We start from the raw sequence: 20931 nt of genomic DNA, 5'->3' as shown, positions 1-20931 counted from the left end.
TTAGCAGAATGTCGTCTTTTGTAGTCAGATTACTTGATGACTCTTCTCCTGTTCTGGGTCCTGGATTAAACTCGTCATTCTTATTCTTCACTTCTCACCATTTCAGCTCTTGCACTCACAGGAACACTTTCACTTCTCCTCTCGGCACTGACCTTCCTTCCCACTAATCATATTCACTGTGTAGACTAAGGTTTATGCACAGTCTACTATATACAGTCGCGAAGCTTGAGGTGATTTTTTGCAAATCTCGCGATAAAGCGCTCCAAGCGGTTAGCAACCAGAAACAATAGACTGTCCACGGTCGACTTTGGACTGTGTCGTATTTCCATCGAGTGCTAGCTCGTTGTGTATTTCACATTGATGCTTGTGAAATGTTCGTTATTGGTTGTAATGGAAATGTTAATGGCTAAAATACAATAATTGGAATAATAATATTTTACTAGAGACATGGAAAAATTAAGTTTGTTTTAATGAAATGTATTGATCACGTTTTATTTTCAATTCTGGTGGGATTATTATTTCTTAGGCCTACTTTTTTTTTTTTTCAAAGGGTATGTTTTTAATTATAACTGTTAATTTTGTTGTTATTTTTATTTGTTGCTTTACTAGAGACGTAGAAAAAGTCTGTTACAATAAAAGATATTGATCACGTTTTATTTCCAATTCTGGTGTGATTATTTTTGCTTAACCTCATCCCACTTTGTTAACTACGTAAGCCTACACTACAAGTACCGGTACACGTAAGTTACTCCATTAATTCATACTTCCATTATTATTGTTGTAAAGGGAAATGAAAATTAATATTTATTGGTTTCATACTTAATTATCGCCGTAATCTTGAATGAGTGAAACGATTATAGTAAATTTCAGTTCGTTTTGCACAAACAAAAATTATATTAACCTATTTCTTGCAGGTATCTTCGAGTTTATGGTGGAATTTAATATACTTCATTAAAATAATAAATTAACTTTATGCATTTAATATTTCAATAATGGAAGGAAGCTGTTAATTTTTCCAAAAGAACACAACGAAAGTGTAACATATTTTGTCGTCTACTAGGAGACAGATCTGCGATGATGAGGCGATTGTAGCGATCCTAGTGGTGGGCAACTACCCATGTTTGCATTTTTACTACATATTGAGCTTCGTGACTGTATATAGTAGACTGTGGTTTATGGATACAATGAAGAAATCTTCTATAATTCGTGCATGGAAACAATTTCTACTCAGCCGCAATCTCATACCAGATAATCTAATGAATTCTGCTGTAGCAAATTTCCGTCTTCTGAAAGGACATGACTGTCTGGTAAAACACCTGCATAATGCATAAGATTGGCATTACTTCATCACCAAATTGTGTTCAGTGTGGAAGAGTTGAAGCCATGGACAGAAACAATCTAGTTAACTGTAAGGCTCTTTCGAACACTCCTAACATCTACAAAAAATTATTGGACTGCAAGACAGCTGATGGCCCCATTGCTAAGATAGCTGAGCATTGGATAACAACAATATCATCATCGTTTGTCTCAGAGTAAGCTGGTTACTGGGGTGCATTGTAGTTGCATTGCATGTGTTTGGGAAAATGCAATACTTCTGCAGTGCAACACCAGAGGTCAGTCCATGCAACTTCACGCAGCATTTGTGAGTGAAATGCCTTACGACTTAAAACTGTATAAAATATAGTATAAGATTTCATGCTGTTTAGACTAATGATAGTGCCTATTTACACTTGTAATGACTGTATTTTTGTTTTTTCAAAATAAATTTAGGATAAACATATTACACACCAACATTAAAAATAAAGATTAACAGAACATGAAATATTACATTATGTACCCATATAACTCTCCACAGATACACATCATGTACAGCATGGCCCACCGAAGTGGTGTGCAACTAGAAAATGGGTCACAGTCCTGACATCTATCCGCAATATGCGGAACCTGAATCACATAAAGTGAAGTGGGTAGGCATTAGACACATAAGACATAAATAGGTGTTTTAGAGTGCTATAAAACTCTTACTAACATTCATGTTTTCCATGAAACATGGACATATTTTAAAGTTTTTTAATTAATGCTTCAGGAACAAAACAGGCAATTATTCTAACATTCCAGGTCTGCTTATTAAATGGGTTGCCTGGATTCTTATATTAGGGGAGGTTCTTTTATGTGTCAGAAATCTAGGGCGTTTGCCTCCAGCTTTACTTCCATCCTGAAGGCAGCCATATGAAGGATTACTTCACATCCATTGCCCTCGGCTGGGTTTGAGCCTGTGAACCTTAGATTCAGGGGTTAGCATGGTACTTATTAGACGCCTAACACGCCACCCATTTTTTGCGTCGTGATGACTCCTGCAATATTTTTACCGATTTTAACTATGTTATCTTCATACTTTTATGCTGCACACAGGTTCTTTTAACCTTTTATTATATGCATAGATTCTGTATTTTAACATTTAGACTCTATATGAAGTTTAATCACTACAACCACTACGTCCTTAAGTGATTATTATCACATTATTCTGTGTTTGTACATTTATTCATGTAATACTGTTTTTAATTAATCTCCTACAATTTCATATCGTGCAATTCACCATATTTTATTATCTTGCCATTTATTTATGCTCAAAGCATTATTATATGCTAATAGACCTGAAGATGCCATTAATTGGCAAAAGTGCTAGTCATACTTAATTGTGTAATGACCTAATGTAATTCTTGTATTATTTCTTAGGTTAATAAGACAGTTATTGAAGGGTTATTATACTTATTTCATTTACTTATTAGACCACCATTGGTGACTCCCTTTGAATACCTATCACAAAAGAAACTGGGGTTGTCATGTGTTTTGTGGTTGACAAAGCAACAGTTTAGCAAGTTTCCTCTATCTATTTCAGTTCCATTATGGCTTTCATATCTCGTTAACTCTGAATTTCCATATTAATTGATGAATAACGTTAAATAACATCTACTCACTGACATCAATCTTTTTTTCCCCCTTTTACTTTTCTCCATTTTCTTCCTTTACCATTTGTAATTTTTTATTTACAGATTTTTTAGATATTGTAAATAGTTTCTTATAATAGTAATTAATTTTAAAAAAATATATGCCATATAATTTCACTAATATCACAAAGATTTCAAATTAAAATTTAAAAAGATACTGTTACAACATCTGATGCAAATTGCAGACTCCTTTATATAGTAGATGACAATAAAAAGAATCGTGAAGTGAGACGAATTTAACATTACAGGGATAGTGCATTTGAAACTCCTTCACCTAAATTTGTTGTATTTAAGTTTGTTATTGTTTCCGTTTCATTTTTAGACACTTGCAGAGGCTTTTATTACTGTACCTTTCTACTTGCATACATTGAAAGCAAAATGCTCTAGTGTGTCGTGTTTCTTATAACATTGCTGTACTGTGAGTGTGACGTGTTTTGCAGTTGGTGCAGCTTCTTGTGTGTGACTGGCTGTTGGAGACTAGAACTGCCATATGGGAGGAAGACTCGCAAGAGAATGATGGCTCAAGTCCTATTCCAGTCCCAAATGGCGTGCTGACTGGTTTCCAGCGTGATCTTTCATCGCTCAGACGTCTCACACAATATGTTTCAGTAAGATATCTTTGCTTTCTTGTGTACTAATGAACACTAACAACAGTGTCGTATGAAATGTTGTTTGTCAGATAATTGTAGCTTCCAAAGATATGAAAGTGAAAGCTTAATTTCTTCTGTAAAGATATCTGTGTTTTCGAAGTTACAATTATCTTGCTGAATTGAGTTACTTTGTAAATGAGACAGCAGAACTGGTTAAAAGTGTAGCTCAGTCGGCTAAGATGCTTGCCTGCCAATCCAGAGTTGCTCTCGGGCGCGAGTTCGATTCCCACTTGGCCTGATTACCTAGTTGGATTTTTTCCGAGGTTTTCCCCAACTGTAAGGCGAATGTCAGGTAATCTATGGCGAATCCTCGGCCTCATCTGGCGAAATATCTCGCTATCACCAATCCCATTGATGCTAAATAACCTAGTAGTTTATAGAGCGTTTTTAAATAACCAAGTTAAAGAAATTATTTTGGTTTATTTAAAAACGCTCAGTTAAAAGTTTTATACATAAAATTCCACAATAAAATAAAAAAGTTAAAAATAATATTTGTATTACCTAATAATGTTTGTTGTCAAAAATGGACACGATAGTACGAATGAAAAGTGCGAAATAGACGAGAAAATACGATTTGTATTACCTAATAATGTTTGTTGTCGAAAATGGACACGATATTACGAATGAAAAGTGCGAAATAGACGAGAAAACACGATTTATATTACCCAATAATGTTTGTTGTCAAAAATGGACATGATATTACGAATGAAAAGTACGAAATAGACGAGAAAACACGATTTGTATTACCTAATAATGTTTGTTGTCAAAAATGGACACGATATTACGAATGAAAAGTGCGAAATAGACGAGAAAACACGATTTGTATTACCTAATAATGTTTCGATTTGTATTACCTAATAATGTTTGTTGTCAAAAAGTGCGAAATAGACGAGAAAACACGATTTGTATTACCTAATAATGTTTGTTGTCAAAAAAGGACACGATATTACGAATGAAAAGTGCGAAATAGACGAATTAAAATTGCGAAATAGACGAGAAAACACGATTTGCATTACCTAATAATGTTTGTTGTCAAAAATGGACACGATATTACGAATGAAAAGTGCGAAATAGACGAGAGAACACGACTTGTATTACCTAATAATGTTTGTTGTCAAAAAAGGACACGATATTACGAATGAAAAGTGCGAAATAGACGAGGGAACACGATTTGTATTACCTAATAATGTTTGTTGTCAAAAAAGGACACGATATTACGAATGAAAAGTGCGAAATAGATGCGAAAACACGATTTGCATTACCTAATAATGTTTGTTGTCAAAAATGGACACGATATTACGAATGAAAAGTGCGAAATAGATGAGAAAACACGATTTGTATTACCTAATAATGTTTGTTGTCAAAAATGGACACGATATTACGAATGAAAATTGCGAAATAGACGAGAAAACACGATTTGTATTACCTAATAATGAATTTAAATACTATTATAGTCACAATCATGCCGTGGTATGAAAGAAAAATTTCTCAACTTCGAGCTGGAATCGAACCTGCGACTTCCTGTACTCCGGTCAGGCGCTCTACCACTGAGCTATCTACTGGGTGTTCATTTCAAAGTGTGTCATGACGTCACTGTTGTTGGGTCACCGATTTGAAGCGAGTTTCAGCTTATATGTTAGAGAAGTTGCCTATTATTTAAGGCATTCTTCAATCTGAACTTGAGAACATGTACGGTATAACTTGAACGTCGTAGCAACAGATGGCGGTCTGTACGGTCTGTGTGCTACCATAACCTCTTTCGAACTGTGTTTTGCGCCGGCAAGTCGTACGCAGGGTATTTGTTATCATCGGTTGCGTACGGTAACATTCCACAACACAAATCAAATGCTCCGTGTCCATGTTGACCGTCGAAGTTAATGTCAACAAATACGTAAGTAATCGTCTTAACCCTCTCCCCTTATCCCAACAGTACGTATTTCCAAACAGTTCACATTCCTGCCACTACCGGCGTTACCGTACGTATCGGCACGTACTCTTCAGAATGAACGCCGTACTTGCTAGCCAACTTCTCTGCCTCTTAGATGATACACCTGAGCTGCGGAAGTGTAGGAAGATTGAATTCTCTAGGCTCATCAGCTAGCCACATGACGGCATACAGCGAGCCAAGACACATTTTGAACTGAACACCCAGTAGTTCGTCTCACGCCAAAGGCTTGGAATTATCCTTTCATACTGGCGACCTAATAATGTTTGTTGTCAAAAATGGACACGATATTACGAATGAGAAGTGCGAAATAGACGAGAAAACACGAACCCGCAGTGATTGTTTCTGTCATATCTCGTAACATAAATATAGCATTAATTTAAATTTCTTTGAGTCTGGGTGTTTGCGTGCAAATAATGCACTGTAACATACAGTATAATGTACACCTCATTTTTAAGACGACATTTTGTCAAAAAGACGCGTAATAATCGCGTAAATACAGAATTGTATAAGCATAAAAAAACGTATAAACGAAAAACATATACTAACTGAAATAACTTAACATGGAAAGTATGGGAATGGTAAAGTCACCATCATTCTGCAGTAGCAGTTAAAACTGTTAAACCTGAATAGTAGATTGACATCAAATTGGACCTTCTTGCTTGTTTGTTTTACTTTCGAATTTTTGTTTGAAAACTGTACATTGTATTGATTTCTTGCAGTCTGCCCTACCGCGAGTGTTCTTGTATGAAGCTACAGCTCGTATGATGGCAGGAGCAGCCCCTGGGCGCACTCAGCAGCTGCTGGATCGTAGCTTGCGACACAGGCACAGCCGAACATCTCTTATCTGTGGAAAAGGTACTCTTACTAAAACCTAGTTTAGTTTCCTGGTTGAGGTTTTTTCTGAGTTTTCCCTCAACCCATAAAGAACAAATGGGTGACTTTCGGCAGTGGACCTCTGACTCATTTCGCTGGCATTATCACTTTCATTTCATTCAGACGCTAGATAACCTCAGCAGTTTATAAAGCATCGTAAAATAACCAATTAAAAATAGTATTTAGGCCCAGTTGCAGAAACACCGATCAAAATATGATTGGCAATCAAGGAGAGTTTGACTGGCCATCAGTTCTATTTCTGTTGCAGAAAGAACAATCAGTGTTTGATCGGAGATCAGTCTTCCATCAGATTTGATCAACAGATTTTTGCTGGTTAAGTCGCTGATCATCGATCAAGTAGGCTATTTATGTTGTTCTGTGTATAATGCAGTTACTGTAATGTATATAGTAAATAGTTATAGCATAACAATATTGTTTTCGACATAATGGATTCTTCTGATGAAGAAATTTTAGAATGAAAAAAATATTATTAAGAAGAAGGCGTTTCCGTGATAGACATGAATTGGTTTTCTGTGTAATGATAGAGAATTTGAGCAAAAATTTAGGTTAAGTAAGGATTCGTGTGTTTTGTTACTTTAAAAAATTGAAACAAATATATGCAGACAGACAAATCGAAACCTTCCACTTTCTCTTATGAACCAAGTTCTAATAATGCTGAGATTTTATGCTGTTGGAATTTTTCAGGCGGTCTTGGGTTATCTTTTTAGGGTCCACAAATCAACTAGCCTATTTGCCGAGTAGTTATGAATGTTACGTATGAAATTGCTTTGTTATGGCAGGGTCTCATAAATCCCCAAACTTCAAGCAGGGAACGATTTGAAATCCAGAGAGAATTTTCAGCCATGTCAGGATTTCCAAGAGTAGCCTAATATTGGTTGTATAGACTGCTCACATCCCCATCCAATCACCTGGTTGAAATGATGCCGAACTTTATCGAAATAGAAAAGGTTTCTTTTCTGTGAATATACAGGCAATATGTAGTCTACACTATCATTAAAATTCTGGAATGTTGTAGCCCGTTGGCAGGGTTCTACACACGACAACACAATATTTTTAATGAGTAGGTTACGAGCTCCATTTGTAAACAGAGAGATGGGAAATGGAATTATTTTGGGCTATGGAGGCTATGCATATTCCAATTTCTTGTCGACTCCCCTAGCAAATCCCACAACAGAAGCCCCCTCACGTTTTTTTTTTTTTTTTGCTTCATTTTTTTCACTATATTGTAGTCTATATACAAATAGAATCCGCCTGTTTCTACAAAAAAGCAACAAAACAGCAAAACATTCACTTGTTTCCCTAGTCACCGCCCACTTGATGCATTCGTTTCACGACTTTTAAAGAGCATCAAATTGGCTGTGGTTGCTAAATAGCGCTGTTGTCAAATGTATTTCTTTCTCAAATCAGCAATTAGTAAATTGAGACAAGTTGATTGGAGATTCACGTTTGTGCAACGCAATGAACAATCAAATAAATCAGACATCAACTGATTGGCGATCAGGGACTGATTTGATTTGCGTTTCTGCAACCGGGCCTTAGTATTTATTTATTTAACCTGGTAGAGATAAGGCTGTCAGGCCTTCTCTGCCCCTGTACCAGGGGATTATAACTATAATATGAAAAATACAATTACAATACAAATGAAAGTACGACAAGATTACCTGATTAATGAAAGCTAGACATTTTATCATAGAAGTTAAAAACAAAGAATATTTTTGTATTTACTGAATTACAAATTAAACCTACAATAACAAAATTCTATAGTGATGAAATTACCGGTTATTGAAATATTTTGTGATAGATTAAGAGAACTATTGTAGGACCATCGGATCTATGCCCCTTCAGCGCTGTCGTCGTCCTTGGAAAAGTTGACGCCTCTACTCACCCCATTCCTCCCGTTTCTCTCCCACTACGTCAAACAGCAGACCACGAACCTTGCCGAATAGGGATGTTGCCAAACTTCCGTCAAACAGTGTCATGTCTCTTGAATATTGCTTATAATAGTGTAAGGTTAATTATTACTTATTCATAATTTAATTTAAGTAGATCTAATGACGCTGATTGACTTATGCAAAATGCTATTACTTGCTTAATAATATTTCTTTCACCATTCCGTGCTACAGTATTCATGTTGAGTTGACAACACTGGACTGCAAGTGCAAATAAACTGTCCCGCAAGAAGGCTCAAAATTGTGAGTAGTGGGGGAGAGAAAGAGAGAGGGATAGAAAAGAGAAATAGGAATACAGGGAGAGAAATGAATTGCCGAGGGTGAAAAGGAATTAAGGTGCAGTTCGCATACCTTACTGGGGCACAGATCCGATGGTCGGACTGTATTTACAAGAAACCATGTCTGAACGAGTCTCAATTACTGACCAAGTGCCTAGTAAGTTTGCGTTTGAATTCAACTTTATTTCGACAGTCCCTGATGCTAGCAGGTAACGAATTCCAGAGTCTTGGCAGGGCTATTGTGAAAGAGGATGAGTATGAGGAGGTGCGATGGGATGGTATTGTTAGTATTGTTTCATGGCGAGAGCGTGTGTTCAGATCGTGGTGGGAAGAAAGGTAAGTGAAGCGAGACGACAGGTACGAAGGAATAGAAGAGTTCAAGATTTCGAAGAGAAGGAGAAGTAAATTTAAATTTCTTTTCTTATCTAGTTTAAGCCAACCTATTGTTTCCAGAGATGGGGTAATATGATCATACTTACGAACATTGCTTACAAAACGTACACACAAATTGCGAGCACGTTGAAGTTTCGTTTTGTTGTCGCTGGAAAGGTCAGTCAGTAAAATGTCAGCATAGTCAAAATAGGGAAATACAAGCGTCTGCACAAGGGACTTTTTTAAGCAAGAGGAAAGATAAACATTTATCCTTTTTAGCACATGGATAATAGAATATGCTTTTCTGCAGGTTTCTGTGATTTGCATGTCCCAGTTGAGTTTATTATCCATGTGAATGCCAAGATTTTATACCGAAGAACTGAAAGGGATATGCACTGTACTTACTTTAACGGGGGAAATGTCGAGGTGCTTTACAGCGTCGGTTTGCCGTTTGTGTCCTAATATAATTGCTTGTGTCTTTCCAGGATTGATATTAAGATGGAATTTCTTTGTCCATGTCATAATCGAGTCAATGTCTTCATTCAATTTGTCTATAGCGTCATTTATTCGGTCTAGGTGGGAAGAGATGTAGCATTGAAGGTCGTCAGCATACAAGTGATAGTTACAATGCTTTACAAGAGATGTAATATCATTGACATATATTGTGAACAACAGTGGTCCGAGTACCGAACCCTGTGGTATACCTGGTGTTATGTTAAGCCAGGAAGAGCTTCGATTCCCGGATACAACACATTGTTGCCACACCGGAAATATAATATAAGCACTGATCAAATAGCAGGTGTAATAATAAAGAAGCATTCGTGTGTGCAGCTGTTTTATTTACTTTTCAGACTGTACAAGCAATGATGCAAACCCTCTGCATGTTCCAGATAAAAACCAACAAGAAACTGGAGGCGAGAGAGAGCATGCCGCAGCCCTGTACATGGCATGCCGTCACCTGCCCACTCCACTGCTCTCCTCACCTGGCGAGCGTGTTGGCATGCTGGCAGAGGCTGCTAAAACCCTGGAGCGCATTGGTGATAGAAAACGACTTCAAGACTGCTACCGCCTCATGAAGTCCCTGGGAAGCAGTTCTGTTACAAACTGATATAACAAGAGTGAAGTTAGTTAGCATTGCAACGCTTCTCTTTGATAATAAAGAGATTTGAGAAAAGTACAGGGTGTGGCACACCAAAACAGTAGTAGGAGCAAGATCTTGCTTCCTAATTTTAGCTAGTCGACACTAAAAGTGTACATACATTATTGTATGCATTACAATAGGCATTTAGGATATCACGTAGAGGTGTAAGTCATCTCGAAACGAAATGTGGAAGGTGGTTGAAATATTCACGTTATGTGTAATTTAGATATTTCATCAAGTTGTAAAATTTGAATTTTTACTTTCATAAAAGAAAAACTTTTTTCTTTTGTTGTTTGTCTTTTATTAATTATACAGTCTTCCTTGGTGGTGTAGCAGCTGTTGTGCTGCCCCTGGTTCCAGTGTTCGTAGATTTCATCCTGGCTTATAGGTTTTATTCAGAACAAATTATAATAATGTGGGCTTCCTGGAAAAGTTGGTAACTCCATAGGAAAGCAACGATACTTGCCAACTTTTTCTTTATAAGTCCACAATAAAATGATTTCAAAGATTATAAAAATTGTAGAGAGATTAATATTAGTTTGCTGAATTCATTATATTAGATATATGCCCGAATAATAAATAAAAGAATCAGAACTATTTCTGAAAATCTACTAGAAGAAGAACAAAGCAGATTCTGTGTTTGTAGATATATAAACAGGTGTTCCAAAAAGGACAAGAATTTAACTAGAAGACGCATGTTGCATTCTTAGAATTTGAAGAGGCATTTGACAGAGTAAATATTGATAAGATATGAATGAACAAGGTTACCTACATCTGAAAGAAACGATAAAAAAACTTGTACAAAAATTCTAAAATAAGAAATACTATGGCGGGAATTAAAACAATATGTAATTATAAATAGGGGACAATGGTGGTGTTGGAGATTACCCACTCTTTGTAATATATAATTAATTACATTAAAATGGAAGGAAAATTTAAATGTAGAAATAAGTTAAACCAGCAAAGAATTTGTAATTTTATTGTTCAAGGCATACTTTTGATACAGAAATTGAAGATATACAACACCTCATATATGTCAGCAACTAAGTTATATTTGTGAAAAATACGGTATCAACATTTCTTTCAAAACAGTAATAGTTCGGGTACTGAATTTTTAGCATATACTTTCATCAAAATTAACATCTATTTTTTCTTAAATTTGCATCTACCTTTTTTTTCCCCCCCCCCTCTCCAAATTAGCACGTTTTTTCTCTCCCCCCCCCCCCCCCCCCAAAGGAAACTTTGTGCATTCTAGCTTTCACTTCTCAGAAGATAACATTGTGAATAGTTCAGTGTTTTTCTCCTTCATATTACATCGTCGTCTGAAACAACAGCACCATACTGCGATGAAACACATACTCTGTCAAAATTGTTGTTGTTCACAATACCTTGTAAACAACATTCTGAAAATGCTTTATTCTTCAACGTGGCAATTGCAGAATTTACAAAAAAAAAAAAAAACTGTCTTAGCATCTGAAGCATACAGTCCTGGAATGGAATATTGCTGAGCTCTTTCATAAGCAGTTAAAGTTATTCGCTCCATTTTACGAAGGAGCACGTGTCTCACAAGTTCAACCAACTCTGCCAATATAACTACAATAACTATCCAACTCTGCTGAGCTCTAAAAGCAAATGGCCGAGTAACTAATACGACACATTTTAGCCAAGCCCATATCGAATATAGAACTTGATAATCGATATTATGATATGTATATCAATTATCTGATCTTCATTATCAATATATGAAGTCTGTCAAATCAAGCGGACAATAGTAATTAATAATAAACTAAAACTCTAACATAATTTTTATTGATAATGAAAGTTTTAACATAAAACATTAATTTTAGTGCTGTGCATTTGTGGATTTTCAAACACCATGCATACATTTTAGCTTTCCATGCACCGCCACATCCACTCTACATCTGCGAACGTAGAAAGATAAAATGTATGCACTACAGAAGAGGATAGTTCTTCGTGGTTTTAAGCCATAATAATATTACCAATAAAATAAGAGTACATTGCTTTATTGAACTAAAAGTTACGAAGATGGTTTGTGTTAACTTGTGAAGTATTATTTATGTTTTTTTCTTTCAATATTTTTACAATGCTCTTTTGGAAAGAGAAGATGTACAGTAAGTGATTAATCAAATCTTTGTGTGGAAATGAATAATGTGTTCTCTCCATTGTATATATTTTAATACGTGGACTTTTCCTTCTTATATGTTGACATATTTATCACTTTGATTTTACTATACTGATACTAATTAAGAAATTAAGAACTTCATTGTGTATTCCCATCTGTCATTCCGGTCTAAGTAATGCTATGATAACATACTGATCATTTAATTTTTAATATCTGAATTACACACATTGATTATTTCTTAGAAGTGTACTTATAACGAAGAAAGGTAGAGTTGTATAAAGTTAATTTAAGTTTCATATCCAGTGCCTTTCAATTTGTGGTTCTGTGAACCAATAATATGATTCCAGTAAGGATTTAAATGTGTTGTTTTGTTTATGGAATTGTTAATATTTATATAGAACCTCTGTTCTTTGATTGTCAATTCCAAACACTATGCCTACATTTAAGAATATCTGACTTTGTTATTATTTTGTATGAATAAAATGTGCTCTCATATGCTTACTTACATCTTGTTTTGTTACTGCTTACATCTATTTGAAGAATGTATTTATACAGGGTGTATCTAAATTCAATACTCAAACTTACAGGGTGTTACAAGAGACCAAAACAAACTTCTTTTGCTGTGATCATGCCAGAGAATCAGTCCCATTCTGAGGCTTATTGTGTGGTTTCGTAACAAGCTGTTTTTTTACAGTGATGGGTTGTTAACCCTTCGCCCAACCCCCAAGCTGGAGGACCACCCCTTATCAGCTGTCCACAACTGCTTATTTAATATATTCGCAGCTACCCTCCATATCTGGAGGCCGTCTCCTTTATCCACAACCTGAAGACGTGCACATGTCTTGGTGATAGGAACCCACAATACATGGTTAAAAATTATTACTATTGTAACTTTTATTCAAAACAATAATGTAACTTTATTGTTTCAACAATAATCATTTTCTATAATTGAGTTTAAACATTCCGTCAACAATGGGATTTCCACTCCACACAGCAACACAGCATTCGTTGTTACACTCCACAGGCGACAATGACAATTCACTTGGATTATTGAGAACAACAGTGTACTGCTAATCGTAACTAATGTTCACAAAGCACTATTTACAAAACAGAATTGTCAGTTCTCAGTTCGTTGCCTTGGCTAGTTCTTCTAGCTCATTCACTCAAGTTCACAGTATATCAAACTCAAGCCTTCTAGAGACAGTCCACTGCACTCGAACTCAGGACTTCCGGGGACAGTCCACTGCACTCGAACTCAAGTCTTCCAGCTGCGTTGCTTCCGCCTGGACCCTCGCACAGTTGCGGATGCACACTAAAGTTGAACTCCGGTCTCGAAGCTGGTTTCACTGCTACACAAGACTGACTGGCTTGCTGACCAAAAACTGAACTGGCTCACTCCTTCTTCGCGTCTCCTATTTATCACTAAACCATAGTTTCGAGAAAGTACGATTTCGCGAGCAATCTACTGATGCCGAGAGGACGGCGCTTCCCGAAACTTCAATGGATTTCTCCCCGACTTCGCAGCTGCTTTACTTCCCCCTCTCTGCCGCGGCCCAGCGTGCCGTTGTTCCCCTTACGTCGCGCCACACCGCAGCGATCAACGTTTCGTCTCCCGCGCGCCCTGTCGGACGCGCGTTCGAATCCCGACGCAGCTCTCACACTATTAATTTATAATTAAATTCAACTGAAGGCCAGTGCTATATCAATTACGACCTTTCTGGTGTATATTTTAAAAGTTCGATAATCATAACATATGCTCCTGAAGACCTTCTATTTTTTAATGTTTCAAGGCCACCAATAGTATCCAATTCAGTTATCGTATGTAGTGCATAGTTAATATGTCTTTTCTACATTTGCATATAAATTTTATGATGTACCCTATAAGCCACTGTGCTAGGCTATTGTTGCTGTACTTCCGTCGAATTTAAATATTCCATTATCTAGCAGGCAAAATATTTTAGATCCATGAAAGTCATGTTTGATAGTGCTTATGTAATTGTGCCAGCTCGTATGTTTTAACTTTCTAACTTCTATTTTTTAAATGACGCTCTTGTGCTTATTCTGTATTTTATCCGCATCAGAGTTTGAAGTTATGGTTCTCTTAATATTTATAATTTCCTGGATTTCTTTGTTTCACTTTTGTGTACCTTATTTAGTTTTATTAATCCTCTAAAACTTCTCCCATTACTTTTAATAGTAAACTTTAAAGTCATAATATTTCTTATTTACATCCGTACTTATAGTTCTGTGATCGAAATACATTTTTTTTAAACAGGCTTGAAGAACTGGGCGACAATTGTGGCATTGCGTCACTCATCAGATACGTCACTCACCCCTTCCTTCCATCCCTGGGTCATTGACTTGGTAGGGGAGGGGATTTGTATTCTGTGTCTTATGTGATTGCGTATGGGCCACAGATACGTGATTCAATGCCAGTGGACTGTGGATGGGGAGCCAATGCTTTCCACCCTTCTCTCGCCAGTTCTGTATCCCTGGTTTAAATCATAATCAGCATAATCTTCCTTTAGTCTCCTGTTGTAGCAGGTGCATTTAAAACTTATTTTTGTAGCAGATGCATTTAAAACTTATTTTAGTTTCTAAAAGAATCCTTTTTTGTATACCCATTTACTTGATACTGGTATATTTATTAGAAAGCACCATAAAATAACAACTAACATTTTACAGCTTCTGTATACATGTGTGCTATTCACCTATGTGGACAGATTCGTAGAGGTGAGAATATATTGAGTTTTTAAACTCTTTTCTCTCGCTGTCCGGTTATTGTTGGGAATATTTTTATGGTGGAGATGAATATTGGTGATTCTAAATTTATTGGAATTAATACAATTCGTCGGAGATGTGCGTATCAGTTTTAAAATTGATTCTGGATTATCACATATCAGATTTTCCATTATTTGTTGTCCAACACAGGCATTTGTGCAGTGATGTATTCAGATACTGACCAGTAAAAGGTATCGGTAAGCAAATCATTCAAATTACGCACTTATATTTATTACCTATGTACTGTACTTTGTATTGAATGGCAGAAGTAACTCTGAAATGAACCATGGTAATGCAGTTCACTTCTATACCATGTAATGTGTCAAAACGTTGAAGTGAAGTTCCAACTTTATGGAGGAGTGTTTCCCCCCCCCCCTCCCCCCAGTACGTAGTACATAATTTTCGTGCTTTGTTTTAATAGATTTTTACAGGACACTGTTGTGTATGAATGAGGTGTGTAAGAGAAAATTTATATAATGATAATAATGCTTAATTTTTCTAGCAGAGTTAAGGCTGTGAGGCCTTCTCTTCCACGCAACCAGAGGATAAAAAGGAAATACATGATAATATGTTAGTACAACATAAAGTTAAAGGTATACCTAAATTCCAAGAGCTGATAGTGTCTAATGTAATATACAAAGAATAGTATGTAGTAACATACCACAGTAGAATTAATCTTTTTTTTTCTCCTCCATTGTATGATATGATTTTAATCTTCGAGCAATTTATCGGCGGGTGGGGGGGGGGGAAGTAATTTTGCTATGACAGGTTTTTCAGTACACAGTAGTTTGAACTTACGATCAGAGTCATGGTTTTTTATTTTATGACACTTTTTAAATTTCCCATAATTTAGTTTTGCAGTTACATGTAATTAAATACATGAGGTATTTTAGTGAAAGCAATTTTAAAATTTGTCCACAAGCATGAGATTCACAAATTGAAAAATCTGTGTCAATTAGCCCAAGATTCGTTAAAAAGCGGGAGATTGCATGTCAGGTGCTCTGAATTAGAAACAAATAATTTTTTATTCTAATGGACACATCGCATGTCACGAGAGAAAGTATCGAAATAGGATGCAGCGAGGATTGTCGTGAATGCAAATACGTTATACATATTTTTTTCTTCGAAGATGGTAATGATTTATGAGATGTAACCAGTTCTGATCTTCGTTACTTTTATGATCCTGAGAATTAAACTCGGAACCTGTATTATAATGGCTGAATATTAATAGGAATCTCTAGCAAATGTGTTACTATATTATATTTTTAATTCCGATTACACAAATTTAATGGACTCATATTATCCAATCGCGTCTCGAATGTACGTCAGCATTTTTATGTACAGTAGATAAAAATAATTTTTGTACATGCTTTCGTTATGTATTACAGTGCAATGTTCTAAGTTTATTTATAAGGATGGTTACGTCTATATGTTTAGACGGTTCATAAAGCACAATCTAAATGTTCCGTGCATAAAGGTAAAAATTAATGCAAAGCATTTTGATGACATGGCTAACTTGCTCTAAATATATGCAATGATCACACCATAATGCTTAACGTCACATCATTTCTGTCATCATGTTGTGTATACTGTTCCGTGCAGAGTAACCAACGTCATAGAAATGAATTATATTATAGAAAAATTAATAATCAAACATATATATGATAAGAGAGTCAACGAATATTAAAGTTTCAGAGTATATTTTAATTTCACTTCATTAAAGTTTAATTCTTAACATTTATTTATTATGTTTTGTGGCATATTTGAATGTATATATTAGCAGCAGTGGTACGATGTCAGAGACATCTTGCGAGTTACGTGGCAGCAAAATAAATGTTATCGGGTGCTATGTGCCGATGTTGTCAAATCGGGGTATCAATGGAGAAAAATCGTAGCAGTATATGTATCTGAAATCATCTGTGTTAATTTGATAGGATTTAATTTATTTTTTGTTAGTATGTCGTCGGTATATATTTTACTTGTTATCTGCGTTATTGTTGGTGTAAACAGCGATGAACATACTCATATAGTAAGTCTGACAATTTCTCAATGTTTGTTCATAAGAGGGCGTTTACAAAACTAGTTTTATATATTTTGCATGTAGTTTTTATTGTTTGTTACATTTTAATATGTAGTACTTTGGGTATTTGTTGTGTAGTATCCCCTTTGTTTGTTTTTTGCCGTCACTTCGGTGATACAATCTTCTGCCACATAAGTCGATATGAAGGGTTGACTGTCGTCAAGGGTGGACACGGTTTGACGTTACAGAAAGGGGCGTTTAGTTCTTAAATATGCTTATACATAATTTCATCGTATGCTGCGTACTCTTGTCCAGTCCAAGCTATGCCGTATTGCCCACCTACTTCAGAAATTAAGTACGTAAATTCTGAAAGAACACACAATTCTAGAGCTGCAGAGTGTGGGAAGTTTGTAATCTCAAAAACGTATATCAAATAAAAACTGTTTGATTAATCAATTTTCCAAAGGAATAAATGTGAGGAAAATGCAATTAAAGGTTATCTACGTCAACTTTGCATATAATATTCCTCATAGGCCTACGTGTTAAATATAAGCGAATTACAAACATAAATTGGGGTGATGCCTTGATAGGTCTAACAAGAGATTTGAGAATTTGTCATTTTACAGAATTAAGTGTATGATTTTCGATACCATTTTCAACTGGTAATGTCATCACACTTGACTTTTGATTTCTGTCAGTCTCAATTATTTTTCAGTTGATTGAGATTGTGGGAGTTTGATGGTCTTTCCCTGACGTATAAGATAGGGTGAAATTAATGAAAGTAAATGTATGAAAAACGCATAATAGTAAGTTAAATGGTACATTATTTTGATCTTTTTTTTTAAATAGGTCTACTACAGCATAGGTCTAAAATAATGTAGCTTGGGATTTTAGGGCAGTTATAAGACAGTTCTCCTGTTACGTTACCTGTTGTTACAAAGTAAGCAGAGTGAAACAAGTATGACATCATCATCAGTCATGTAGGCTACTTTATTGTCTTAGATAAAGAGATGCAGTTAATATAACTTACTTATACATTTTTCTAGGTTAGGTAAAGTGGGGCGTGTTCGGTTTAGGTTAGAGCTTTAGTTGGTACATAAAACACCTTTACGTTTCTTTTTTTTTTTTTTTTTTTTTTTTTTTTTTTTTTTTTTTTTTTGTTTATGTGTGTGTGTGTGTGTGTGCGTGCGTTTTTCTTTTTCTTTTTTAAAGTGCAATCCTTGCAGAAATTACAGGTGAAGAAACGTGATTTAAGGATATTTTGTGTGGATGCAGATCTTTTCCACCTACAGAATGAGATGCTCATAATTACATTGAAAAACTTGGCAATTGTTGTTGGTCCAATACCTAGACACTTGACAATGAAGTTGTTCGACATTTTACAGTATTTTTGTACGATGTTATCTTCTTGTAACAGTGCATCTTTTAATGTGTTCCATGTCAATCTCTTCATTTGCATCACGCAATACATAGTTGGATGTAGGGGAAATTCCTGTCTGTGCAAGTGCTTGCCAAACAATCATGATCTGTTATCAACCTGAACATTGCAACAGCAGATTTACATGGCTGTTGGGGGTTTATTCGGGGTTAGACAATTAAATTTCTCAGATTTTATCTTTTGTTCCATCCGAATTTTGTTGTTTCTGGGCAGATATGAATTTACTTTTGATTAGTTGTTTGATTATTTTACAAAAAAAAAAAAACTAGACCAAAAGAGGCGTAATTTTTTTTCAACAGTTGCATAGGCCTACTACGAATAGTATAGAGTAAACTAAGTACGTGGTTTTACCAGCGAATAGAGATTATAAAGAATGGACACTCCGCGTCGGTACCTTTGATGTAGACGGACTGATTTCAATGACCTTCAACCCAGCTAAAGCGTGAGATTCTGCTTTCTCCCTAGAGTTGGCGCTGACATCACACCAGCTAGCAGTCGACACAGCGGAAATATAACACATATAATTAATACATCTAGGTACATTATGTACTCAAATAAAATAAATTGGATCCATAAAATAATAAATCCTTCATTAACTTTATAATGGGAGTTGAGACGTTGACCCCAACAACAATTAACATATGTAATGATTTCATAGCACTGAAAATGGAAAAAAAAAAAAACTCTTACGAGAAGTAAAACAATATACCTATATTATATTATATACAACTATTAAACGAATTCGATACTTAATTTTATAATGTATTATATTATTTTATAATTCTATTCTCAATTATTATCTTAGCGTATGCTCGATTACACTACCTCTAGCGCTTGAAAGTGGAACTAACCGCTGGCGCACAGAGAAACAAAACACAGGAAAATTCGCTCAGTGTCCATTCTTTATAATCTCTATTCGCTGGTTTTACTTTCTGCCATCAATACTTTCCACAGAATGGCCTAGAACAATTCGCCTGTTGTGCATAGTAATGAATAGGTAAATATTGCTGCTATAATGGCATGTGTTGAATAGTCTTATAATGTAAGTATTTTAGTTTGTTCGAGAGGTCCAGATGCAAATTTCTGGACAGTGGGTGTTTGGGGGCCTGGACCACACCAGCAAGAAAGCATTTTTAGTGTCAGTGGTGATGGAGATTATTGTTTTATATTTAAATGTTGATCTGTTCACTTGTGGGTATGATGTCACAATATGATGGCGATACATGCATTAATTACTGCATACAAAAAGTGAGTAATTCTAGATTATTCTGTTGAAAGTGTTGGATGCTGGGAAGTAAAACCACATTTTTATTACTTTATTTGTAATACCGGTACATAATTGTTAAAGAAAAATGGTGCCTCCTTTATTCTAGCTCTTCTGTAGAATTACCAGTTGTTTTACAGAATAAATGGAAGTCTGTGATTAGATGGTTGTAAAATTTCAATGCCTTTTTCAGCCAAAACGTCAACTGTTCCATTTCCCTTTATATCACAATGGGAAGGAATCCACTTTAAACTGAATTTTTGCCTGTAGTTTGGTTAGATAATAGATCATTTTCTTACAATCTTGAATTTCAATTCCTTTTGTACTGCCTTCTGAGTGTTTATGTTGCAGAATTGTAAAAATGGGGGAAATCACATGACAATTGCTTAACAGTCCTTTTTTAAAATTATTTTATACAGTTGTATAATATTATGCAGACTTTCAATTCGCAAATATTTTCAGGAAAGAGTCCGGTCACTAGCCTTTACAGAGGGGCCAGCAGAAACGTGTAAGGGAAACTGGGATGTGACATAACCACTCGGATGGACAGTAGTAGTACAGTTGTGAAGTTATAGACCCTTGATCTGATAGTATGAGAGTATTTTGGAATTTATTTAATCTATATAAAGAGGTTTTGCAAAGATAGCAGCCACTTAGTCACTTGTAATGAGTGCACCTCTGCACATGTGTGGACATTGTGCCACTGTCATACATCTGTGACGCAGCGCATGAGGGTAGGCCACTAGAGGGAACCCAAGAGGTGGAACTTAAACTGAGAGGATTCGATCTGACATCGGAATGGGAATCCGGTGTGGCTTGATGGATATAGCATCAGCAAGTAGAGCTGAATACCCGGGTTCAAATCCTGGTGCCGGAGAGAATTTTTCTCCGTTCCACTCATCTTTCATCATATGATGACGCAGAATTTCTGCACGGAAATATCATATGTACTTCAGTACATCGTAATAATATATGATATGCGAAAAATAGTGATTTGAGACAGCACTTATTCCGTTGGATCCTGGCCACTTAGTCACTCGTAATG

The 20931-nt window shown here is 35.7% G+C and overlaps 2 protein-coding genes across 2 annotated transcripts in view; both read left to right on the top strand.

The window, feature by feature from the left end:
• The window catches only part of SREBP (Sterol regulatory element binding protein), a 45985-nt gene extending 33097 nt beyond the window's left edge, over positions 1-12888 (top strand). The window contains exons 12-14 of the mRNA XM_069846797.1: positions 3449-3616; positions 6326-6461; positions 9990-12888. Coding sequence (XP_069702898.1) covers positions 3449-3616; positions 6326-6461; positions 9990-10207 — 522 coding nt within the window. The 3' untranslated portion in view covers positions 10208-12888. The remainder of the gene's footprint in view (positions 1-3448; positions 3617-6325; positions 6462-9989) is intronic.
• A 4087-nt stretch (positions 12889-16975) lies between these two features.
• The window catches only part of TM9SF3 (transmembrane 9 superfamily protein member 3), a 55247-nt gene continuing 51291 nt past the window's right edge, over positions 16976-20931 (top strand). The window contains exon 1 of the mRNA XM_069846779.1: positions 16976-17193. Coding sequence (XP_069702880.1) covers positions 17122-17193 — 72 coding nt within the window. The 5' untranslated portion in view covers positions 16976-17121. The remainder of the gene's footprint in view (positions 17194-20931) is intronic.

Source organism: Periplaneta americana, chromosome 15 (genome assembly GCF_040183065.1).
Source record: "Periplaneta americana isolate PAMFEO1 chromosome 15, P.americana_PAMFEO1_priV1, whole genome shotgun sequence".
In the NCBI taxonomy this organism is placed as follows: domain Eukaryota; kingdom Metazoa; phylum Arthropoda; class Insecta; order Blattodea; family Blattidae; genus Periplaneta; species Periplaneta americana.
This window is presented reverse-complemented; position numbering and strand designations above follow the sequence as displayed.